We start from the raw sequence: 27357 nt of genomic DNA, 5'->3' as shown, positions 1-27357 counted from the left end.
CAGAAGCGTATCGCCCATACATGGGTTTATTGGGCAACATTGTTTAGTCAGATGACCTATCGTCAGTTGGGTGACCTATTGCCATTGGTCATTGTCTATCGTCATGCAGTGTACATCATCCTTTAAAGAGGTTCGTTCCTCTGTTTTTGAGTAGCTATTTTGGGTCTCTTCTATTCTAGAAATTATGCATCATATATTGATTCTGCCCATAAGTTCAAATTTTATAATGCCTTTTAAACTATCTTAAATAAAACAGTAATGGTAAAATTACATTTTTTACAGAGTTTAGTATGGGACTATATTTTGTGGCGGAAGGTTTATAAGAAGAAAATGAATATTTTTCATAACTCAGTTGTTTGCTTTCAGTGCAAACAAAATTTCCAGATAGTTTGTGCAATGGATACCTTCATTTTGTTACAAAAACATAATTTTACAATTTTTCAATATTTCTATCGACACATGTTGGCAAATATAACTTATATTTAATTTATAAAAGTCAAGGTAAAATGAATCCCTATTTTTGCCTAAAATCATCTTCTTTCATGCCATATCTCAAATTTTACATAATAGACCCATACTTTTTGTTTTATTTTCTGAAATTTCAAGATTTTTCTGACAAGTTAATCAAAATTTGAGAAAAAGTTTGAGAATTTGAAATAACTACATTACATGTTGTAATGATTAAAAATAGCATTTTATCAGTGCAAAAAAAGTCAAAATACCAATTAGGGGAAGAAATTGTAACATTTTTCTTTATGAAAATTATAATTTTATTTATTTTAAAAAGTATAAATTTGTATTTGGTGCCATGGTTCATTCCGATAATAAAATATAGAGGGAAAAGCGATTTATGTGCAATCTGCACTTTCAGTGTAGAAAGGTCAAATCAAATACACTGTAGCGCCAAATGAAGCATATAGACACCAAAGTTTTGTTTTGAATTTTGGTTAAGCTATGTGTGTAGATTTTTTAAAAATACTTTAGAAAAAAGGATCCAACGTACTTAAGGTAACTTCATACTCGTAAAACTCTCTGATGAAAGTTGAAAAACAGAACTCATTTCAATTTAATAGACTTAAATTTCATTGATTGAAAGAAAAAATATACATGTCATCATGTCAGATAAACATGAACTAAAGCATAATTTAGCATCAGAAAACCGTACTTTTTTGTTAAAAGTAAAATATTTGTAGGCATAAACTTGTATATCTTGTTTAAATTTATTGTCAACTGTGTCAGAAAAGTAAAACCACAAACACATTTTAAAATTAATTGTTGGGATAAGAAAAAATATAGCATTTAGACATACAACTAAGAGAAAAGCCAGAAAAAGAGTTATTTCCCCTTAGCATAGATAAAATGTATAAAAATTTGGATATCTAGGATAAAATCAAGCTGCAAAAATATCTTGAACTTAACAGTACTTCTAGTTACTTCCATGTGATTCTATTCACATAAAATTTATAAAACTATCTTGCACAAATTTTAAAAAATTCAAAGTTTTACAATAAAGTATGACATCACAGAACACTGGATCTACTTTAAGAGGACTGGATGACCGTGCCCAATTATAGACCTGTTCAATCTCCTGTAAACGAACAGCTCTGTATAAAAAGGGAGATATAAATGTTTAATTGGATTTAGTTTACTCTAATTAATATTTATACAGCAAAAAAATTCACCTGAAAATCTTAAGGTAAATCTGATGGGCAATTCACTGACCACATTTCCTTAAACATTGAACATTCTTAACTTCGTCTCAGAAATAACTGTTGCTTTATTGATAAGATTTGGCATGTAACAAACTGTAGGAAATCATAAACTTCAGTCTATATAATTATGTAAATTTGTAGGGAAAAGGGGGATGTCAATTATGAAATAAATACCCGAGAGTCATGGGCTCTGGTGTTTGGATGTGGTTGTATAAACCTTAAAATAAAGGGATTAAGTCTGCAAACACTCTTTATTCTAATGCACATTAAGCAGGCAAAGTAAGTGAAAGGTTAGATTAAGCAAGGGTAGTTGTGAAGTTCCTGAACCCTGCGTAGAAAGTCCTGGTATTTATTAATATATAATTAAAATGAAAGCAAAAACTGTGTAAATGATGCTGTATAAGTATAGTTATACGTATTATTAAAAGTGCAATCCGCCAAGAAAATTAGTACTTAGATTGTTATCAAAAGAAAACCGATAAAAAAGAATGCGTCTTCCCAGTCGCTTTAAAAAGTTGGAAAATTAATAATGGCAAAAATTGCATAATATAAATGACAAGGAAATAATTAGGTCCGATTAGTAATGGCAAAAGAGAATGTCATTTGCCGCATGTATCTTTTATCATTTTATGAACTAGCTATATAGAAATTTTACTACATTTAAGTTTGTTTTATAAAAGAATAAATTTTCCGTCTTTATATAATAGATTAAAATTCCTCAACAGTGTCTGTACAACCGTAAGCGTCCTATTCTGACAGTTTTTTTTCAAAAGATAATTATTGCTGCTTTTTCAATTTTAATTTCAATTAAACACTCTTTTGCTTCATCTACACACGGGCCCAGTGCCATACTGTTGGAGTCTGTCTTAAAACGGAGCGTAATAAATTCCCCGTATCCTTTCTCACTGTGATTCGTGATCTACACATCCCACGTTTAAAACTTTAAACCCAATTGCGTGCAAGTAAAATGACATGTACATGCGTATAAGTGTTTAATAAATCTGGCATATAACCAGTCCCTTTATTTTAAGTTTTACCACACCTGGGTAGAATGTGTCCCGTGCAGACAGCTGTCGTGGCACTGCTATTACTGGCGGTTCATGGTATTGCAGGCCAGGACCCATACGAACAGAATCAGAAAGGTAAACTTTTTTATGCCATAGCAAATCTAATACTGGTATCCGAGACCTTATGGTTTTGTCCTCTCTTAGCCACCTGTTCGTAAAAAACCATTTTTTCTGTTGTTCATTTGACAATTAATAGTAGTGTATGCTTGCTATGTTTTACTTAAGCCAAAGTTTAGTATACACCTAAGCCACGAAGAACTTTTTGGACGATGCATTTTGTTCGAAAAGACAAAAATTAGATTGTTTTAAAATATGAGCAATTACATTTCGTGACAAATGCACTCTTTGTAAAACGCTTCCGAAAAATCGTCAGAGATATATTCAGTTTGATCACCAATATACCATTTTTTTGGATAAAATTTTAATTAATATGATAGTTCTCTTTACTAGTTAATATTTACTTGTGCCAAAAGATGTTAAAAAAAGTATTTCCCTTCCAAAAATTTATGTAATTGTGAGTACATCTAACTCACAAAAAAATAACGCATGCTTCTCCGCTTTTCCCGGACTATTTTACATTTGGTGCTTATTTGCCCTTATGTTTTCATGTGAAATGTTTGCTGCTTAATTCTCAATTACACGCGTCAAATGTGATCACAAAATATAAGCAAAATTTAAAAAAAGATTCATTATTGTAAGATAAAAATAAGTCTATCAAAAAATTTGGTATGTATTTACAAAAAATAACCCTTTAATCATACATGTATAGTTATATTTTTCCGATCCAAAAAAACAAAAGAATTTTTCCGGCAAACTTTCTGACTTTATATTTTTAGCCGCGAAAGCGCACTAAATAACAGGTTTAATGACAAAGAACATACATATTCTGGCTTTAAAGCGACGACTTTCAAATGAATATTAAAAAACTAATAACGATATTCGATTTGTACGGCTTGGTGTGTTAAAGGATCGACGATATCCAAAAATAAGCATTCAAGCACAAATTATTAATCATTTTGTTCTCTTGAATGTTCTTTTTTTTAGCTGAAAAATATAGACTTTCTATAAATAATCTTTGAAATCTGTTTTAGAAATGTTTTTAAATAATTTTGGTTTTTTTCATATCGAGTGAAAAGGGAAAAAAATGAATAAAAAATAGATAAATGGATAAATATATAGAGGAAAAAAAACAATTCTAGAAAACAAACAAACATATCTCAATGATCATAGATCTGTTATCATTAACCATTATCGCCCATTCAAATCATGGACTGTGGTGCAAATGGATTAAGCCCGATTTGACTTTGATTTCATTTTAACAATAAATAAAGAAAGGACTATTTATTTCATATGGTTACATTGAAATTAAGGTCAAAACGGGCTATGTCCACGGATGCTACATAGTCTAGTATACTGTTTTTAAAGACAATTATATTTAATTGAACTCCAAAAGAATATTTAAAATCATGGTCATTTCTGTAAAAGTATTTCAAACCTGATTTTTGTTTTGATTTGCAGTTATCGGAAAAAAAGAAGCCAGACTTGTCCTGGATGAATTGAGAAATAGACATGAATCACACGTGTTGAAGGTTAGACATAAATATCTAAGGAGCCTGGGTGGTCAAAGTTACCATCTTATGATGTTTTTGGCCATGCATAAACTAACACTTCGTAAAGAAAAAATCCAGATATTAAAATTGTGAACATTTTCCTGTATCTAATACATAACTCTTCGTCTAAGGAGGTAAATATAGCCTAAAAATGGCCACGAACACCCAGTCCTCTTCACATTTACATGTAGATAGAATTAGATTCTTGCTTATCAATGAAATAAGATGCACATGGGTGTTTATTCAGAGGGGTTCGAATTAAATAATGTCTATAGCTGAAATTAAAAGTGTTTTAGGTGTCTGGTCGAAAATTTATGCAATTCAAACGATAAGGTGAAATAAACAATGTGTTATTATATAAATAGTGCCTGTTTGGGAGGGTAACAGTTGAAATTGACACCCCGAGAAAACCATTGTCAACCGACGCGAAGCGGAGGTTGACAATGGTTTTCGAGGGGTGTCAATTTCAACTGTTATCCTCCCAAACAGGCACTATTTATTTTGTTATACTGAATGTCTTAATTTTTAAGAAAATTTTACTGCTTTTATATAGGAATAACGTGAATTCTACAGCGAACCGTACGCGCATAATTTTCGCGCATGTAACATTTTTTAATGTTACCCGTTGCTAAGTGCGTTGCTAAAGCTGAGGGTAATAGAAAATATTATTAACTGCGTCTTAACCAATCAGATTAAAATGATTTATGGCATATCTAAAGTGAAAGTTAAATGTCTCGAAATAAAACTGCTTTTGTTAAGATCGGAAAGGAACAGACATTTTTTTAAAAATACATAGCATATTATTTTTTCTAATGACGTTGTTTTTAAAAAACTATAGATTGGTTTACCTCCCAGTCACTCAGCTATTACTGTATTGCGTAATCCAAAAGTAATTCAAAAGTAGTCTAAAGTAATTGTAATATAACACCATTAAAGCAGTGTATTGTAAGAAGTTAATAACTTTAAGTCATCGAGGCATGACAGAAAAACAACATAATATATACAGCGCTAGCTGGTCAAAATTCACAACGCCCCAGTTTAATTTATTTATCATTTAAAAAACGTTAACATCAGTTTTTAAGTCGCTGCCTCTATCAACTGCTTAAAAAATAATTAACTGTTCATGTAAACAAAATAATTATCGAGTGAGAAATTATTTGACCATGACCGTATTTGTTGAAAAGCGTGGATCGTCTGTTCGAAATGTTTAAGGATGTGTTTTTCACATCTACTAGACCACATAAACAAATGGAATAACCTTCCACAAAGGTTTTTTATTCAATTTTGGGGTCTCTTTGAGATGCTGTTATTAATGGAAATGGGAAAAGCACGTGGTTTTAAAGTTGTGGCTGTTACATTGTAATGCACCTGTGTCTTCTTGATTTTTGTCAAAAAGCACTTTTATAAATTTTGTTGATTATTTCAAAAAATGCTTTGTTATTCTCTATTCTTGATTTTTAATCATCTTCATGGTCAAAATAATTTTAATAAGGAACAGTCTAATACAGAGATTTACCTGGGCGTTAGAAATGTTAACTGGTATATCTAAAAAAAAAACCAACCAAAAAACAACCAAATTTCAACGTCAAGCTACAAACTTAAGGAATAGGCACGCCTTTTTTTTACATGACCAAACTGACTTTCTTTGGTTTGTGTGCCTAAATAAATTACATCGGTAACCATAGATAACAGAGAACGAGGTTTTATTTCATTAGATTGACCTTGCACCTGGTTTACTGGATAAGGGAGAGGAATGTTTTACTGATCTTCAACCGATACCGTATTTTTTCGACATGTATATCTAGATATTTTCCTAAATATGAAGTGCTGACCCTAAGATCTAGGAACATACGTGATTTTAACCTACTGTAAGTTATTTATTGCTCATGAACCTAATTCTTTAAGTTGCAGAAAACAGCATTTTTATAATGCGAGATTAAATGGCAGTTCTGCTAGTTGCTGTTATTCTTCAAAACAGTTTCATTATGCTATGACCGTCAGGGCTTAATCTCAACTTATGTAATAAATGTAATATAAAGAATGTAATCACAATGTATATCGGATTTATTTCTTACAAAAGTGTTTATGTTCAATAGTTAAATACTTGAAAAAAAAATATCCTGTAAATTCAAAACATACCGTTTATATAAACAGGATACAATTCCATCGCTGTGGGAGATACCATTTCACATAAATACTTTTATATCTTGACATTAGCCTCAGGGTGTATCAGATTGCAGAGGAGATATCAATTAGGAGGAAAACAGGTCATAAATATCATTTCGCAACTTTTTAAATGAATTAGGTGTGTACCCTTACATAACTTTCAGTATACTTTGTGCTTTGTATTGAAAAGAAACTTAGCGTGTTCGCATGTCACTGATATTTGAACATTGAATTAAAATACAGGCAAATCGGGATCAGAAAACAGATCTCGCATATCTTTTACTGCGTAAGGAAATGTTGCGTTGGTTAATATGAGCCTAATCACGCACGTAGCGGTAATAAAATCATATAAAATATTAATTTTCGACAGCTAGTGAATTTCAAAATGCTCGATCATTAGGTGTGGGAAAATGACTCAACCAAAAACTGTTGGATTGAGAAACTATAAGGCAAGTGCTGGGTTTCAAAAACATACACGGATCTCGATGTACGTAGGCGGTATGCCAACGTGTGAGGTCAAGGAATAAGTCTGGTCGTCTCCTGTATACGTGTTTCAATGGTTACAGATAATGGTCCATTTGACGTTTATAATGTATTAATATTCAATGCCTTAGTATCTCTTGATAAATGTAGTAATATAATCTACTACTCTCGAAAAGTTCTTAATTATTTTGAGAGTTGAAGATTAAATATTTTCTAATGTCTCCTTCCACAGAGGTCAGCGTATTCTGAAACAGAACTAGATGATATTGATTTTGATTTGATTGCCCGTGCACTTAAACAATTCGAAGACACACGGCGCAGCTCTGAAACCTCAGCACCCAATCAACATGAAACAAAGGACGGGGAAAAACTCATCCAGCAAGCACTGAAGGTGGGATCAAAATAGAGCGCGAAATTCAAAAATAAAGGATTGTAATGAGAAACGTTTGTTTTTGGTTTAGGTTTAATTTTCTTCATACTTTGCTTTCAAATACCATGGTAATTGAAAGATCGTTAATGAGTTTACAAATATGTGCATATTTTCTATTTTTATTTAAAAGCCGTGAAGGTTTATGTTTGACTTGCACATCAGCATGCTATTGGTTATAACATGAATCTCTTGTACCTTAATTATAAAATTCTTGAATTTTAAATTTGTACAATTCTGTTTAAGGGTAATGTTGATCCCGACTCTGACGTGGTCAATCTGTTAGAGAGCATGTATGTGGACGAAGGTTCCAGACACAACCAGCACGTAAGTTGATGAGGACATAAACTTAATATTAAGATAACTAATATTAAAAAGCCATAATATTGAAGTAGTTTGTATGAAAATCTTCCTTGTAAACTCTACAGATATTAAGGTTTCTTATGATGATAGCAGTTACTTTTTGTTAACACGATACTGTTTAATTGTGAAGGCCAAACTATTTCCAGACATGTTATCACGTTTAATTTCTAACTAATTATATCTCAAAGCACTTCATTTTCATTTTATCATTTTTCATATAAACTTAAAAAGACGAATTATTCAATTTTGTTGATGTACATAACTTATTGTTTAATGAATATCATAAACTTGCTTCTTTACAACAGTTTACATTCAAAGCCAATTTTGGTATTGTCTATGAAGCTACAAATTAAATATTCTAAAAGTTGAGCAAATGAAGTTTGTTTTAATAATATAAAAAATATCAAAAATTGTTAAAATCTTAAATAAAAAATTCTGTCAAAAGCTTACTTAATAGGCTTTGGGAAATTCTGATGACTTTGACATGCATGGAAACACATAAGAGAGCTTTTGATTTAGTAACCATTACTTTCTCATGGTCACTTGGTGGTGGCTTTTGCTTTTGATAAAGTTGTGGCATCCCGAGCGAGCTTCATTGGATTATGAATATTGCTTAATTTTGTATATAGCCAGATGGTATCAATAAAGTCGCTTCGAAGAAAGGAAAGGTATTTGGCGACACCCATGACGGTCATCGCTTGACCCAGCAGCAGATTGAGGAGCTGAATCAGGTAAACTAACTAATCACAAGTAGTTGGTAAGTCAGTGTCAGTTGACCAACCAATCAGATTATCAGCCAATGTCAGTTGACCAACCAATCTGATAGTAAGTCAGTGTCAGTAAACCAACCAATCAGATTGTCAGCAAATGTCAGTTGACCAACCAATCAGATAGTAAGTCAGTGTCAGTTGACCGACCGATCAGATTGTCAGCAAATGTCATTTAACATACCAATCAGAACATAAGTCATTGCCAGTCGACCAACAATCAGATGGTACAGTAAGTCAGTGTCAGTTGATCGACCAATCAATTTGTCAGATAATGTTAGTAAATCTACCAAAATTATGCCAGAGTCAATGTTCGTTTATCACCCAATCAGAGGGTTGGTTAGTGTCAATAAATCCACCTAATCAGCCAATCAGATGGTCAGTCATATTATTATTTTTTTTATGCATATACAAGTTTGTGTTTTCCAATTATTTAATTCTTTTATATTACATTAGAATATATAAAAAATAAATACTTTAATGTTTTGGTCTGTCAGATTCCTTTATCTCGGTTTTCTTTTTGCATGATCAATAAACGGTAAGGTAATTGTCTTTAGACAGTACAGTGCCTCCAAGTTTGTGTAACGAAAAACTATGTTATTTTTTTGTCTTTTTTAAAACATAATAGAATGATGGAGAAAAGAGAAATTTTCGGAAGTCGGCCTCTCTTTGGAAGGACAAAATCATTCCATACTCCATCGACAGCAGTCTATGTAGGTTTTTATATAAACTTTGTTTCAATGACATGCTTGATAGGGAGTATTTCTCCAGCACTGACAAAAGATGATATATTGGTCAATATTCTTAAACAGCACATAATATGTAATAAAGTTGCATATCGATTATCAAATTGTCAAACCAACTGTACATACAGATTTAACAACATCTGGACTCATTTTAGTCGACTCTATTCATAGTGTTATTGAAATTGCAGCTAACGACCCGAAAACTATAGACGTCATTAATAAGGCGATCAAGCAGTTTTCCGACTACACCTGTTTGAGCTGGGTTCCTAGGGGCTCGACTGAGGCCGCGCGAGCTTCTTATTCCTCCTACATTGAGTTCTTTTCCGGCAGGTATAGAGTTTTTTGTCTACAGTATTGCTTCCCGACATTGCTTTTGAAAGGGTAATATCGGCGTCTACAGTAAGTCTCGTGTTTTGTTGCAGTGGATGCTGGTCCTATGTTGGCAGAGTGTTCCCCGGAAAACAACAAATTAGTTTACAGAACCCGGGCTGTGTATCGGTAATATAAAGTTAATAAATTACTGTAACAATGTTCCAGTATTCAGTACTACCGGTATATCTTAAAGCTCAGGCATTTGCTAAATACTGTGAAATCATTTAAATTCGCCCGATCCAATATTCAGGAAATTGGTGGTGTTTCACTTATTCATGGGGATGTAATTTCGTGGATGCGTGGGTTTTTGGTTTCTTTAAGAAAACTATGACTTTTTTTTTAAAATTGAGCCACCACAAATTCTAATGATTCCACAGTACTTTGGTCTAATTTATCATATGTCGTAATTATACCTGTAATAAACATGGTGTAAACTTGCAGGTGTCAACAACCATCCATGAAATGGCGCATGCAATCGGCCAACTGCACGAACAATCCAGGAATGACCGAGATAATTACGTCACCATGCTATGGAGCAACATCCAGGGAGGAAAAACTAACAACAACATGGCGAAATCCAACACCTATGACTATAACCCTTACGACTATGAGTCCGTGCTCCAGTATAGTTTGAAAGTATGTCTAATACACGGTCTAAGACAATTTATACATGTATTCAGGTTTCATCGTATCAGTTTACAGTACAAGAGCATCATATAGAGTATTCAAAATTCGTCGTTCCAGTCATTTAGCACAAACGGACAACCTACTATGGAGTTCAAAGACCGGCGCCTGGATTTCCTGGCTGACGCTGCCACTGGGCTCATGTTTTACGACATACAGGACATAGTCGACGCCTACAACTGTACAGGTTAGATATGTTTTCCTGGTTAAAAAGATGACCTCACAATAACAACATAAAAGTGATACAGGAACAAAAAAGCTGCATCAAATGACCGCTGATGTTATAGAATAAATTGTAATAAAAACCAACCATAATCTCCATTTATTAAGCTAGGTTTTCATCTAATCTCGTACAAAAATATTCAATATTATGTTCGATTTCCCGGTGAATAGAATTATTGGGTTTATAATTTACTTTATCCTGACGGTTTTCCATTATAGCGCGAGATACCAGATCCATGTCATTTTATAATGACTTATGTCCCTTCACACGAGACCTCTCCGTTTTAAGTCTCCGAATTAACAATTCTTCAATTTTTTTCCAGCACCGTGCCGGGGCGCCGATGGAAACACCCCCCTGAAGCAGTGTCAGAACGGGGGCTTTGTACTCCACACCTGTAACTGCCACTGTCCAGATGGACTCACGGGGGATCTGTGTCAATCCGTCGCAACTGATCCAGGTAAAAAAAATTAATATCTATATAAACTTTAAAAAATGTATTCATAATGTTTTATTCTTAAGCGATAGATGGGTATATTTGCTAGTAATTTCATATCGCTCATTCTTACGATCAGTATCCCGTTGTCACTGCCCCACCCCCCCCCCGCCCCCCCCCCCCCGCCCCCCATCCCCCATAAATGATACCTACTTTGATTGGCCACATTAAGGTTACTCTATTCTATTGCAAATAAAACCATTAAACATGTTTAAAATTGACTCCGCTTAACTATTACTGGAATTGGGTTTAGATAGTGTGTATATAATTATTTTTAAATCTTTATTGACAATGAGGTTTTAATTTGCAATGTGCATTAAAGAGTATGATAGATTGAGAAATAGAAACACACTGTTATATTTAATATATCAAAGCAGCTTCAGAATCTCTTCTTCTATGTAAGAATTCATGAGTTGACATAAATTCAATTTCTGAAAATTGAGCAGTGTTTTAACCTTCACCATATTTTCATTTGAATCAATTGCTGTTTTAAATAAAAAAATACTGTAAGAATTTTTATTATAATATTTAATTTAAGAAAAAAACACCGTGCAATAAGTAAAATAACAGGGTCGCCAACGTTCTCCGTGAATTATTAGGCAAATATATCACAGTTTGAATTCACAAGCAAATACAAAAATGGCAAAATAATTTGAATTTTATTTTTTGCTATCAAAACTAGTTGTAATGAGTTAATTAAAAAAGAATAAAAAGTCATTTGTACATAAATTGATGATCAACTAATTTGATACAATAGAAATAATGTTGAGGTCAGGAACAGCCTGTCATTTCTCAAGTGGGTCATATGCTAGTGGTTGTTCTCAAATATGGATGACATTCAAAGCATATATCCGTTTTTATGAGCTATATTATTTAAAATTGTTTCACACAATGAACAGAATGTGGCCCGGGAATAATAGATTTAGCCGACGGAGAATCCAGGACAATAACGTCACCAAACTTCGACAATGGTGGTCCCTACCCAACCGGAAAAAAGTGTGTCTGGCTGGTGAAGGTATGTTTCTGTAATTTGGGTCGGAGCCATGGGTCACTGTGTTTGAAAAACAAGTTTTTGAAGGTTTAAGAAACTTAAATTTCAAAAATTGCCAGGTACTTGTTTTGATGAACCATACCAATTGTTGTTACATGTATCAATCAATTCGTAGGCTAGTGCAGGGAAAAATGTTGAAATGACCATAAAAGAAATGGACCTTACTGCCGCCAATTCAGCCTGCGATCATTGGCTAGAGATACAGTACAATCTGATTGGTCAAACTGGACCTAGGTAAGAACTGGATACGAAATGAGAGTTAAATATTCATTAGAAAGTTCTTATACTACATTGCTATTATAACAAAATGTAATGTTTGACCAAATGGTGATATGATCTCTATAAACAAATGGTGATATGATCTCTATAAACAATAGATTAAAAAAAAACATTCAAAATTGTCGTTACGATTTTACAGATTTTATTAAATTCACTACAGTATAGTATTTCAATCTAAAGATCGCTTTTTTCTGACAGATGGGAGAAAGGTAAAACAGTAAAATTAAAAATAAAATGATTAAATATTTCAGACGATGTGGAAAATTGACCAAAGAGACCTATGTAACAACTGACAATGTAAATCCCAACTTAATGTTGCTGAAGTTTGACAGTGCGTTCGCGTCTACGGCCACGGCGGGAAAAGGCTTCAACCTGACCGTGTCGTCTGTGGGTGGAGGTAAAGATGTTTCACGCATTGGTATAACGCTTTTGTAACCAGTGCACGATGTTTTCCATATAAATATTATCTGTAAATTTTCCTATAAAATTTCGCTATTGCAAAATCTTTAAGCGAATTTAATCTTTAAAGCGGAAACATGTTAAGTAGATCTTTGTTGTCCAGAATTGAAAAATATACTGATTGAATTATAATGCCACAGTACATCATACATTATGAAATTTCTTACAATTTCAATTTTACTATAAAATACACTTTAATCAAGATATTAAATTTTAAATATATTTAAATAAAAATGAAAGAAATTAAAAATATATGTATGGATTTCTGTTGATATTGAATAAAACCTCAAATTTCTGACATTTGCAAAATAGCAATTTAGATTTAACGTCACATTGTATAAGATTTCAAAAATAAAACTCATGAGTTGGACATATTATAATACGTAAGCTGGAATAACGGGAGTAGAAACATCGATAGCCGAAAAAACAATATATAATTATATACATGTAATGACATTCTTCAGAAGTTTTTTTAAGTGTACCCCATTTTATGCTTCTTTAAGGTGTAAGTCGGTATTGTGATGTCATATTGCCATAGGCTCCTAAAAAAATAATCAAGATAAAAACATCAATGTTAAAATGTTGTAAGTACTGTCAGGTTAGTAAAAGCAACTTGCTAGTTTACATTTTTGTGAATTCAGGTTGTAAAGGAATACCATGTGTACATGGAAAATGCACGGATGTTGGCAGCAATGGTTTCACGTGCTCCTGTGAGAGCGGTTATTCCGGAAAATACTGCGACACATATGTCGGTAAGAAGTTACCTAACACAACTGTGCGGTTATCTAGAAAAAATTCTCATTATCGATCGTTCAACGAAACACCACGTACACTGGTCGGGAAATCATGGTCAGTTTATCTTTATTTTTCACTGGCACACCGTCGTTTGGGAAATTTTTCTATAATAGTCGGGAAATTTGCATCTTCAATCGATGACGCCTGTCGATAAAGATGTTTTGTGCACTCAGTACTAAAAAGATTTCGCCTCCAAGATGGCGCTTTGGCAAACGTCATGCATTTCCAGTATTATACAATATATGTATTTAGTTAAAATATACCTTAATAAATGCAAAAATTACACATTTATCAAGTTATAAAACTCCTATTTATCGAAATGACATCAACCAAATCAACAGCTTTTGTGAGTGATATATAGGGAAGTGGTGAGTATGCAATAAAAAGGACAGGTACTTGTGGGCAGGACCGGACACTTAACCCCTTTTCCTCTCATTTTTTTTACCATTAGCTCACCTTAGCCGAAGGCCGAAAAGTCTGAATTTGATTTTTTGTTCAAATCCTGCTTAACTCCAGGTATGAACGCATCCAAAATAAACATATCTCTTCAATGATATTACACTCAGTTTAAACTAAGATGCATTGTATATTCTTGAAGTAATTACGAATCTGCATATCAACTGACTGTATGCATACAGTTCTATATAATTTCTTGACGTTGTTTTCCTGAACAAACAAGTGGTTAAAGACACCATTATAAATTCAGTAACTAGGTTTCGTAAAATCTATTTAGACAGGTATCAGTATCTATTTTTTTTTTAGAAAAAGGTACTTCCGGTGCATGTGAAATAAAGGAAAAGGGCGATATACCTCTCTATATCTTCATTTCTCAAAATATGTTATAAAATATACATGTACATCTGAGTTCACTCATGTATTGTAAACAAGTGCCTTTTTTGTAGATACTGGTGATGTTTTTTGTGGGTTTGAAGGAACGAACTGCATCTTGACGAACCCCCAGCGCAATAGTTATGACTGGATAATAACAGCGGTAATTCGTTTATTTAATGTATCTTTAGATTAATTTCAGTCGTCGAGAGTCGTCGTTGGTGAAGAATATGTTAATGTTCTTCTGAATAAACATTTATCTGAAGGAGTATTTTGCTATATTTTGTCTTTATCAGAATACTACTCAATTTAATTATTTCTACAATTTATTTTGTATTTCGAATTATAGTGACGATTTTGATTAAACGTATTTGCTTTTATAAGGGTTCAACACCTTCCTCTGGGACCGGTCCTTCTGGTGCCAAAACCGGAAGTCATTATTTGTATGTTGAGACGTCATCTCCGGTACCAGTCGGAACTAAATTTCAGTTTGAATCGCCCCTTATATCAGGTAAAGAACATAATTCAATACGATATTAAGATATTTTTTTTCAAAAATGGACTACACGTACATGTAGGGTTTGTAAAGAAGCATGCATGATAAGCGTAATTCAAAATTCTACTTTTACCATGTAATCGGGTTTTTTTTTACGTGTCACAAAATTTGCGAAAGTGAGAAAAATGTTTATCAACTTTAAAAAAAAAAAAATTAGTATAGCAAACAATATCAAATATACTTCCTGTGTATTGAATATTTTGTGCTGTAAAAGTTATAGCACAAAGCAAAAATTATATACAAATCATGTATTTGAAAAAATTACAGGATATATCATGGTATGTGGTTGTTACTCATTATAATTATATTCGAGGTTATACAATGACAACATTTGAAAAGATCATTACATGTTTTGAAAGGTATGATAAATGATTTTCGACTTTCGACGTCTATAAAAACAAACATGTACATTGTCCGATATATAAAATACAATAGTTGATATAGACCAATAACTTGTTGAATACATATAGCGGATATGGAAATGAATTGCTGGTATATAAACTCTATACTTTTTTCGTGTCAAACATTTCAAAACCCGTATTTGTGCAAAAGATGTAATGAACGCCATTTACTTGTAGAGGTAGGTTTATATTCTTTCAGTTTTAGCATTGTAATTGGTTTATAACATAATTGATATCTGATCGCAAGACAACAATTAGCTTCATGTAATCATATAGTTTTCTTAAACCCTACAAAAATGGTTTTTTAACATAAGATAGCATGTGGAATAATGTTGATGTAGTTGATGTAGTTACCGGTACTTAAGAAAACAAAAACAACAACACAAAAAACAATAACAAAAAAATCACATATTTTGAAGCTGGTCCTAAATGCTTGAGGTTCTGGTACCACATGTATGGCAGCACTATGGGAACCCTCAGCGTGTTACGTAACGGAACTCAACTCTGGACCAAAGCAGGAGACCAAGGCAATGCCTGGCACAGGGGTGAAATTGATGTCGGAACATTAGCAAAGAATTACAAGGTAAACAAAATGCATTTCATACGAGCTAGTTTTTCCTGGTAAACAAGGAACATTTGAGATAAATCTTTGTCTGAAATTACCCTACAACCTGTTTTGTATATGCCCACTGACCAAGAGACAACTCATTGAACTTTCGATGGCTTTTTGTGTTTTTGTATTTATGAATTTCCCTTTAAATATATCACCGTCGAGAAGACTAATATTTTCATCTTTGTATGTTATGACTGTTACCCAGTCCGTTTGAATATCAAGTTTTATTTACTTGAGAATAAACAATTTTGTTCTCAATTAATCAAAATTTACATCGATACTAAAGGTCACATTTGAAGCGATAAAAGGCAGTGAATACCTAAGCGACATAGCAATCGATGATGTCACATTAACGTCATCGACGTGTAGTAAGTAAACAAGTTTTTGCTTGAGTGTAACACCTATAATCCTACAACATGTATGTTGCTATCATATACACGCATTCAATTAATACTACATGTACTTTAAAAATAAACTATGAATTAACCTTCCTTTTTTGTTATTTTTTATGACTTCAATGTTTATAATGCCATTCCTGAACTTTTCATTATGCCATTCCTTAACTTTACTTGTAGATGGCCAGACATCATCACCGACAGTACGCCCCCCGACTACAGGTGCTCCAGTAACTAAGGCCCCAACAACGGTTGCTCCGGTAACAAAGGCCCCAACAACGGTTGCTCCGGTAACAAAGGCCCCAACAACGGTTGCTCCAATAACAAAGGCTCCAACAACGGTTGCCCCAGTAACATATACCCCGGCAACTGTTTCTCCGGTAACAAAGACCCCAGCCACTATTTTTCCGGTAACACCGATTCCAACAACACAAACACCAATTACTGGATCTCCAGAACCTCCACTTATTGACCAAGAACTGCATTGTTCATTTGAAACTGGTACAGCTTGCTTCCTCAGTGATATACAAGAGGATGATTTTGATTGGCGGATACGAAAAGTAAGATTTATCTTGTCATTTAGATTTTCAAATTGAGTAAATTCATCTGAGTGAACAGTAATTAAAGAGGAATGCTTTGACTAGGGATATTCATATCAAATCAATGAGTATTTTTTTTTACATAGCTATGTTAATCGATTCCAGGGTTCAACACCTTCTAGCAGAACAGGCCCTACCTCAGCTTTCGAGGGACAAAAATATTCGTACATTGAAGCCTCGGGGAAGAAAGTGAATTCTGTAGCAATTCTTCAGGGCCCAAGTATCAAGACAAGTAGGCCTCTACTAATGATTTCAGAACAAGATACTATGTTTAACAGTGGTGCGCGCAGCAAGAATTACACATACCTTGCATCATGTCAACTTAGTTATATTTTGACAGTTATCAACTAACATCAAAGAACTTTTGAGAGAGAGAGAGAGAGAGAGAAAGGAAAGAGAGAGAGAGAGAGAGAGAAAGGAAAGAGAGAGAGAGAGAGAGAGAGTTAAAATATTTCTAGTTTAAAAAAAATCTTACAATATACAAAGACTTGCTTTCCCCTAAAACCGTTCTTTACTTTTGGAGAGAATTGATCAATCTGTAAAAAGGCTCTTTTTTGGCTTCATATATTTTTTAATTTGTTATTTTTGCATTCAAATAACATACGTTGTATCCATGCTCCCGGTCCCAGTTTGTAGGTGTGTAACTTTCCATTTTCCGATATAGTGGTTTGACAACATGCAATATCTGCATAGATTTTTTAACAGTTCATTTTTTCTCTTTACTCTTATTAATTTAGTTCAAAATGACATGTTTTTATCCCCCCTACTTATACTTACTGTACATGCATGCGACATTAGCTTAAAATTAGATCCATATGACTGAAGAAGTATGACTCTTGCTTGTACATGCATATATATAATCTCTCTAAAAAAAAATAAAGAAAAAAAAATCATCTGAAGTAGGTATCGCAGTTTATACTGAAATAGCTAGAGCACGTTTTACATGTACAGTTGTTTGATCCACCTCTAAATTCAACGCGGGAAATATAGCGCGAGGTCCCTGTGACGTCATACGTTAAAATCTATAATCAATTGCTTACTATATCTCAACTCAATTCGAAGGAATAGTCTAGTCCACACTTTGCAAAAGTTGTTTCCCTTTGCGGGGTCAACCGAAAGGTCAAAAGGGAAAAACCAAACTTCTTCCTTCTTAATTCTACCAAATATTTGGGCGTCCTGTGATAAAATCTCTTTGAATTTATTTCATTCTTTCAATGTCTGGGTTGTCCCATCCTCGGGCAATCAAAAGACACAACGGAAAAGGAATTTTATTGCCAAATGACAAAGTTACAGACCTTTAAACTACAGTGGCTACTGTGAGAAACCTATGGGGTTTCGGCGATGGCGGCCAAGGGACATAACTTTTGTAAAGTGTGGATTGGTCTGTAGAAGTATGAAAAAAACTCTTGAGTCTCACCAAAGCTTAAGCGGTACTCAAAAAGTATCTTCAAACCTCAAGGCACCGTAAATTACGAGTTAAATGTTAGCCATTTTTTGCACCATGTGAGAAAACATAAGAGAGCATTATGGGATGTAGACCAAAAAAAAAATTCTTGATGAATCAGTAGGTTTAGCTCGTTCTTTTTCCCGCGCACACTGTCTCTTAGAGCTCGCTTTGCTCGAAGGCGCTAATGAAAAATCATGCATCCCTCACATTAAATGAAATGTTTCATTACATATTCTGTTTATTATGATATGTATAATCCTGCTTTATAGCTCAAACATTCTGCCTGACCTTTGCTTACCATATGTATGGCTTGAACATCGGCTCCCTTTCGGTCAGTATGGCATCTTCTAATGGCGACCAGAGTTTATTCAGTAGTAGTGGTGATGCAGGAAACCTGTGGATCGTGACAAGTGTTTCTCTTCCACCTTCAAACGGAAAGGTACCAATGTGCTTTTTTAAATAACAGAAATCAGCTTCTCTAAACGTTTAATGCATGCTTGTCACAAATATTAAGTCCAATATATTTCCAGTCCTTAATGTACCTAAAAATAATATCATTTTTGTATTTTTCCATGTTTTTGCATCTATAAATTCGATGAGCTGAATTGATGCATTTAATATCAGTACTTTATCATTAGACTACAAACTTTGCGCCCTATTTTACAGATTCAGTTTGTCGGTGTCCGAGGAGATGGATTCCGAGGCGATATTGCTATTGATGATGTCCATTTTATGGCTGGCGATTGCAGCACGGGTAAAATGGCAATTCATTTTGAAAAATAACAATACAATAGCCAGTTTAGCTTGTTAGTATTTGGTGAGAAAAAGTTAACACAGTAGAATAAATATAAGTTATATTAATAGTTGATGAACTATGGTGCATGTTAAATGCATGGTGCATTTAACAAAACCAAATCTTTACATATTTCTTAGAAAGTACGTTAGAATCTGAAATGTTTCGCTGGTATCATTCGAATTGTCCGCTCCTAATCGAACTTGGCCGCGAACTTTTCTGACAACCCTCGTACTTCATTATAAATAAATTACAACTAAATCTGAATGTAATAGTGTATAGTTATTAAATAGAACATACCTGTAAGTTGATCTGCTTATACAAGATATGGCTATGTCTCTTTCCCAATCCCCATTGACAAACGAGTATATTTTTATCTACCGAATGCAAGAACACCGTATTTGAAAAGAAAGAAGAAAAGTCCTAACGCGGGTTATGTATTTTTTCTGCAATGTCGCCACCTTCATATCTTGCATGAATCACCAAGGAAATCATATTATTGTTTTTAGAAGTGACTCACAAAATACATAAAATGATTTATAAAAAAAAAAAGGTGCAACTAATACATTATACATATATATACTGCGATTATATTCAATGCATAAATGTTGTTTCAAAAACACTTCTGTTACATACTGAATAGAAAATATAACGCATGACTGCTAGAGCACAATATTCGTATATCTTTCCGTTCACACAATTGTATACATTTACAATATACATGTATCTTTAATTTCAAAGGCAACATTAATGATGATTCTGATGTAATCAATTGCTAAAATTCGTTAAGTTTGTGTATTATAATCTGTTTTTTTAGACATTGACTGCAGGAGTAATCCCTGTGGTCCAAATTCCGTCTGTGTCCAAGAATCTTCTACCACTTACCGATGTGACTGCCACCCAGGTTTTGGGGGATTGTTATGTGATGTTGGTGAGTATAACTGATATATTCAAGTATAAATGTGAAGTCATTTGGTTGAGCGTTCGTGCCAATTCTAACACTATGTTAATACCCTGTAAATAAAGAGCTTTGGATAAAGATCAAGGAAATATTTCAGTCTTTCTTAATAGAGGCAAGAAAAGGTAATAATCGAAGTTTTAAAAAAAATCCATGTGATAATTATTATTCAAGAGTGTGTATGGAAAACGATCACGTTTTTGTTTATGTTTTGTAAAAATGCCGTTCTAATACACAGAAAATATGAATACTAAGCTCAATTCCACGAAGGCTACATTGTGAAATTTATATGGAAAAAAAAACAAAAAACGGAAATATTATACCTCGGCAACATCTATGTAGAGATGAAATTATCATTTTAGGAAAATGATGGAAATAATGGAAAATAATTATTTAAATCATCTTAGAAAATATTTTGATTGTCAATACATTTTTCTATTAATACGATTGCCACTACGGTCTTAAAGATTTGGTGCAAGTACTACGACTAGTCTATGATGAAGACCCCGATATCAATCGCGCTCTGAAACGTGATAATGGAAATGTAGCATTAAAACCTTACATCATAATGAATGGCGTACGTTAGGTTTATAATAATTTATCAAGCTGATATTTTGTCAGCTTCTTTTTCATTGTTTAGTTATTATTTGATTTCTTTAGTTACGGGTGAAGGCAACTGCACGTTTGAAAGGAACGAAGATTGTTTTCTAGAAAACAGTAAACTTGACGATTTTGATTGGACCATCAAATCTGTAAGTTGTTACGTTTTTCCCAATCAGTAGATTTTATAACAATTCTAGAGATAAAGGATGCTGTTTAATCTAAATAATCTAAATGAAAGATAACCAACGCAAAAACGCACATGGATATGTTTTTATCAATAGGTAATTTATGAAAATAAAACGGATATTTTATAAATATTAATTAAATATCTTATCTAGCAAACGTTTTTCATTCGAAATAGATTAAATGGAACAATATTTATATCACTAAAGATCAAATATAGTTATTTTAATAAAAACTACACCCATAGTCTCAAAAAATATTATTTAGCCATTCAGTTATGTATCGGAAGTTTTTTTTTTAATAGATAGCTGATATTCAGGTGAAAGATGTGACCAATGAGCCTCTTCTGCATAAATTAAAAAAATACTTATATCATGACTTTCCATTTAACTATCAATAACATTGTGTCCATGTCAATTAAAGTTCATATTGCTGTCTATATATTTATGTAACAATCTTTTATACTCATCCACGAACAAGGGAAAAACACCGAGTTCGAACACTGGTCCGAAATCCGCCGTGCAGGGTTCCAGATATGCTTACATTGAAACCTCTGGCAGATCCCAAGGACAAAAAGCATCGCTTGTCTCCAAGGATATGTTTGAAAGTAAAAATAAAGGCGATTTTCAAATGGGATTATGAACTTTTTGTATCGGTGTTTTTTTTTTATAAACTCCAATTCTAATTGACATAATTAGCATTAACATCATGACCAATTTCATCATCGTTTTATTTGTAGATGGAGATCGTTGCCTTACGTTCAAATATCATATGTATGGACAGACAATTGATAGTTTGAGAGTGTTACAAGAGACAGATACAAATACAATTGAGTTATTTTCTAAATATGGCCAACAAAGCAATTCTGACACCAATTGGAAAACAGCCTCAATTGATATATATCACAACACGAATGATTTAGTAAGTATGTCGAGAAAAGTGTAATGGTATATTACTCTTGTAAATAATCCTAAATTTTACTTTGAGATATAACATCAGATATTGTCCGGAACAAAACAAAAATTGTCAATCAATAAATAAATACAACATTATTGCCTTTCTCAAGAAAGGCACTGTTTTTTAATCATAGGCAATGTAGAATGAACGATCACAAGTGCTTATTCCGATATATAGATAAGATATATAGACCCAAAACGTATGCACAGAAAAAAGTTTATTTAATTTATGTTATTTTTAATTGATGTAACAGGTTATTTTTGAGGCTACTAGAGGAAAATCGTTTACGGGAGACATAGCTATAGACGATATCAGGTATCTTCCTGGACGATGTGGTAAGAAATATAAATAAATACTTAACACAAAGCATACAGTTGTAATCATTTATTTATTTACTTCTTTACCCTCAAATATTCTAACTAATGTCTAATTTGGTTTGCAATCATTATGACGCTATCATAATAACCCCGCCCATTGATATTCAGCCTGTGACTCGATCACTTGTATGAACGGTGGTACATGTGTGAACCAACAGAATGGAGGGACGTGCCAATGTCCGCCTACGTTTACTGGACACCGGTGCCAGAATTTAAGTAAGTGGATTAGTAGAAGCAGTAACAGTTATATTGATATGATTCAAGAAGACATGTAAAAGGAAAAAGAAAATTTATTTAAATATTGTTAAGCAACTTGTTATAAAGAAAAAGAAAATGTGCATCGACGGTCTAGATTTAGATATTTTATTGCATGTCGAATTCTCAACGCATTCATCATTCATGAATGAATTATATTTTTTTTAATTCATTATTTAATTTTATTGTATAACTATGATTTAAAGTACACGCCATGTATGGGTATTTGAATGAACATTTCAGTGGGTCTCTTGGTGTCTTGTACTTTTGATGATGGCTCGTGTTTTTTGACTGATATAACTGGCCTAGATAGCATGGACTGGAAGATAACAAAAGTGAGAAAAACAATTCACTACTTTTTCCATACAAAATCATGATTGTAAATTCAACTTTAGATTTAAAATTTCATCAACAATCTGCAAGCTTGTGTGATATATTTCATTACGTCTATCTATTCTGTAATGGCATCTTTCATACGATCATAAATGTATTGAATATGTAAAATTTCGAATTTCCTTGAATTTATTTTTTGGCAAAGTCTGTTGAGGGAATGCGTAAATTATAGACTGATGTCTCCTAATTTCAACAGAAGCGCACTCCAAGCTCACGTACAGGTCCCAGTAAACCCCTGGACGGGAACTACGCCTACATAGAGGCCACGGGACGTCGGTCCGGAGACAACGCTATCCTCACCTCCGCCGTAACGTCACAACTTTCACCTAGCAGTAAGTCAACGTTGTGTACTTATTGCCTTTACTTTAAGGGCATTTAAGGTGATGAATATTGGTTGTCTTCCGCGCGCATGGAATTGGGACACGAACACCAGTTTTATTTTAAAATGCCTATTATGGTTTATGGTATGGACATTTTAGTGAATGGATATTAATTGTTTTTCGGGAAATCCCTAACATATTTTTATGGCGCGAACAACATATTTTCTTTTAATGAAAGATCTTGTCAAGCGTCTGTCACATATACAGAATGTTATGCCATTTAACCAACTTTCCAGACCTTTCAGTTAATATTTAGCTGGCTAAAGTCTTTAAACTTAAACATGTGTGTACTCATGGCACGCTTTGGTAAACTGCTTTCTTTGATAACAACTGATTTCTTTAGCAGGTCCGACATGTCTTCGATTTGTTTACAATATGAATGGACGTAACATAGGGACACTAAAAGTCCTAGCCGGTGAACGTTATTCAGAACAAGAAATCTGGGCCCTTTCTGGAAATCAAAACGATAAATGGACTCCCGTGTCCATCGATATTCCTGCATTCAACGATCTTGTGGTATGTTTAAATCGACGAATTTGTATAAGCGTCTCAGTTATATTTCAAAATGTAAATTCATTCCTGACCAAATCAAGGTCGAAATTAAATAAAAACCCCATAATACTTGTAACTGAATCCTGAATTTGTAAGTAATAGCGTCTCAGGTTTTGAAACAGTATTACTTTAATTAATAAAACATAAGTTTGAAGTCAATGTAAATAATATACTTTTAGATAAAGTTTGAGGCAATTCGTGGCAATGGATATCGGAGTGACATCGCTATTGACTCTATTCAGCTATTTGACTCGCCTTGCACAGGTAAACAAAGAATTTGATTAAAGATTATCATATTAATAGAGAAATAATTATACATTATATTCTCTATTTAGTAAAACAACTGAGTGAATAGCAGAATAACAAAACTTCTGTGTCACCAAATATTCACAGAACACATTCATTATGTTTTATTTTTTCAGATGTTTCTTTACCTGCCTAAAGTGGTACATCAATTGATTACTAGTTCCGATCAACTATACTTGATGTTTTATGAACTTCAAAATCGAAATGCCTTTTAAAAATACAATTATTTTTTATATTAGGATAAATGCTTGTCTATATTTTTAAATCAATTTGAATGAAATTGAAAGATTACTTGACTTTTATACTTGTTATATTCTTTTATGATAAATCATTCAAAGCAACCATTTTGTTGTTCAGTGTTCTTCTTCATGTTGCTTATGGTTATTAGGTATATGGCCATCTACTTATAAATATCTATTTTTTCTCTAATATTTAAGATATCAACATAAGAAATATATAATCATGCGTTTAGTGTAGTTTTACTGAATACCACTACCAGTAGTATCCAAACTCAACTGAGCTAAACTACAACATTACATTGACAACATTGATCTCAAAGGTAACAAATGATAAGCACAAGAGCAATAGTATACAAACATTACTTGGACATTTATTTTACACAACCTTATTGTCAGCAGAACAAGAATCCATTCAAGTAGTTTGCCGAATAAAAGACTTTCTTTGAGATGGTGACTAACTGAAAATATAAGGAGACAAAAATAGTTTACAGGATTTCTTTGATTTAAAAGTTTCCTTCTATATCGCTATACATTATCATTTCATGCATTTTATCTAATACCTAATACAATGAGTTAACAAAGTTATTCCAGACAAAGACTTTACATTCAAATTCACAACAATCCGACTTAGAAACTTGATTGAATGTCACTATTGATACGTTTTTTTGTTAAATCTGAGCCAAATTAGTACCAAATGAGATAATCCCTTAAATTAATTTTAAATATACCTTCTATTACCTTCACATTTGTCCGATAAGCTTAGTTTAAGGATATTCTCGACCAAGCATCATACTTTATGCGAAGTAAGAGTCAGATAGACAGAGGGAGAGGGAATTAATGACCCGGAAATTCTTTCTATGGTCTTCTGCAGAAAGTTGACTATTGATTTTAAAACTGGTTTTAAGGTCACTTCCTTTTGCTCTGTTGGTAATGTATAAACCTTCCATTTATGTTCTTATAAGTTCCACTCAAAGAAAGATGAATAATATTTTTTACAAAAGAAAACACAAAAACATATGTAAGGATGTGAAGCGCTCTGATGTCCTTGGGTAACACCTATTATACAGTATAACTTTAGCCTCATTTGTTGGTTTTTATGAAAGTATTGCATAAACAAAGTAAAGTTATTTTGGGCTGATAATATTTGGGCTTTAATACCTATAAATCGGAAGAGTACTGTCTTTTGTTTTATACATTTTTAACATCATAAGTACTTGAAGACTAGTAATTTGTTATTATTTTTTTTCAATTGAGCTTTGCTAATTGATAATCAACGAACATTCCTCAAAATATCCCCAAATGTATCTGGATTTTTGGATTTTACAATCTTGCGCATTTAATTCACACTAAATCACGGGAGGCTCTTTATTTTAGTGTCAACAATATCACATTTGCATGGATAAACTCAGAAACGATAATTAATCGTTAAGGGTGTTGTTTACTCAGGGTTTAAGTTCTCAAATTTAGATTGCTATAAAGTTCAATGTCATATGTAAAATTTGTTTAAAATACAAAAAGTATTTAATTTAATGATATGAATTATTATTGACAGAACATTCGATATTTCTTTTTTTTATGGAATTAGGCTCAAACAAAATTAGACTTTCAGCCAAACAGAGGAAATTCGAACTAAACTTTGCAGATTTTGTTTTCCGCTGAAACACTTTTGATAGTGAATTGATTTTAAAAGTTAAGATTTTATATTTTAGTCTGTAACATTTTGCATATTTTCTGTTGGTTTTACCTTACTTATTGATTTAAATAATCGTATGGCAAGAACTGCAAATATGCTGAAAAATGCTTAAAAACGATAAAAGACACCATATCTCAAAATTTTGATCATTGGCCTCATATAAATCTTATGCCAGCAGAGAAAGGTCAATATAAGTAGTTTAATTCTATAAATGTTATTGTATTATCATCATTCAATTTTTTGTAAAATTAGATCAAAAATGGGTAGGGATTTGAAAACTGATAGAGGAAATTCGGACTGGAATATATTTAAAAATTGTCGCTGAAATTTTAATGCTGTATCTAATTAGTGCCACTATCATTCATACACTGTATTTTATTTTTTAAGTGTTTAATTATTTGTAATATTTTCACAATTATAAAAATCTCAATCGTATCGTAAATTTTAATGGGATTTTTCTTGATTTTTCAAAATATATTCAATGGCCATTAACTCAAAAAGTAAGTCATTGCTCTACTTTTTTGAAAGAGAAAAATAATACCACAATCAAAGGTCTATAACATACAATAAATGGCTTTTCATTATCATCAGTGGAATTTTTTTTTATTCTGAGTAAACGTCATCTTTAAGTTTTAAACATGTTAGGCACATATTCATGATTGCATGAATAGAATGTACAGATCATAAGTTTTTACTATCTTAAATATTTATTCAAAATGTTTTTGACTATGAGCAGAATGTGGAACGGGAATTATAACTTAAGCCAATGGACAATCCAGAACCATAACTTCACCTAACTTTAACAATGGTGGTCCCTACCCAACCGGCAAAAAGTGTGTTTATTTGTTGAAGGTAATTCTGTCGTCAGAAGGTACTTGATTGTCCATAGGAAATAAATGCAGGTATATCTTATCTGGAATTATTATCTCCGTGGTTTTGAACCGGAGCCCAATTGTGATGAAAACACAACTTGTATGAAAAATTACTAAAATGATCTTTAGGGTTTATTTTGTAAAAACAATCAGGGGAATATACAATTTAACTAGAAACATAATCATATCTATCATAACCCATACTTGCTTACAACTAAAAGAAAGATAAAACATATCAGAATACATGAGACAACAATAAA

At 32.7% G+C, this 27357-nt stretch overlaps 1 protein-coding gene across 2 annotated transcripts; it reads left to right on the top strand.

The window, feature by feature from the left end:
- The first annotated feature begins 2695 nt into the window (after nucleotides 1-2695).
- Nucleotides 2696-24637, top strand: LOC117681567 (MAM and LDL-receptor class A domain-containing protein 1). Of its 2 annotated transcripts, none has more exons than XM_066086296.1 (34): nucleotides 2696-2854; nucleotides 4298-4368; nucleotides 7271-7429; nucleotides 7712-7792; nucleotides 8458-8559; nucleotides 9224-9308; nucleotides 9530-9671; nucleotides 9764-9839; nucleotides 10155-10349; nucleotides 10458-10584; nucleotides 10943-11077; nucleotides 12013-12128; nucleotides 12280-12398; nucleotides 12695-12840; nucleotides 13544-13654; nucleotides 14600-14688; nucleotides 14910-15036; nucleotides 15902-16065; nucleotides 16382-16463; nucleotides 16671-17050; nucleotides 17195-17321; nucleotides 18806-18975; nucleotides 19203-19290; nucleotides 20147-20260; nucleotides 20948-21039; nucleotides 21554-21680; nucleotides 21813-21994; nucleotides 22284-22365; nucleotides 22516-22623; nucleotides 22906-22997; nucleotides 23252-23387; nucleotides 23782-23951; nucleotides 24167-24251; nucleotides 24410-24637. In XM_066086296.1, the coding sequence occupies exons 1-34, from the start codon at nucleotides 2764-2766 to the stop codon at nucleotides 24427-24429; spliced, it is 4191 nt and encodes a 1396-aa protein (XP_065942368.1). In that variant the 5' UTR covers nucleotides 2696-2763; the 3' UTR covers nucleotides 24430-24637. The 2 variants fall into 2 exon arrangements, with proteins under 2 accessions (XP_065942368.1, XP_065942367.1); XM_066086295.1 differs by having other exon boundaries at nucleotides 23779-23951.
- Nucleotides 24638-27357: the final 2720 nt, after the last annotated feature.

Source organism: Magallana gigas, chromosome 5 (assembly GCF_963853765.1).
Source record: "Magallana gigas chromosome 5, xbMagGiga1.1, whole genome shotgun sequence".
In the NCBI taxonomy this organism is placed as follows: Eukaryota; Metazoa; Mollusca; class Bivalvia; order Ostreida; family Ostreidae; genus Magallana; species Magallana gigas.
Note: the sequence above shows the minus strand (reverse complement) of the source record. Positions and strands in the feature narration are given on the sequence as shown.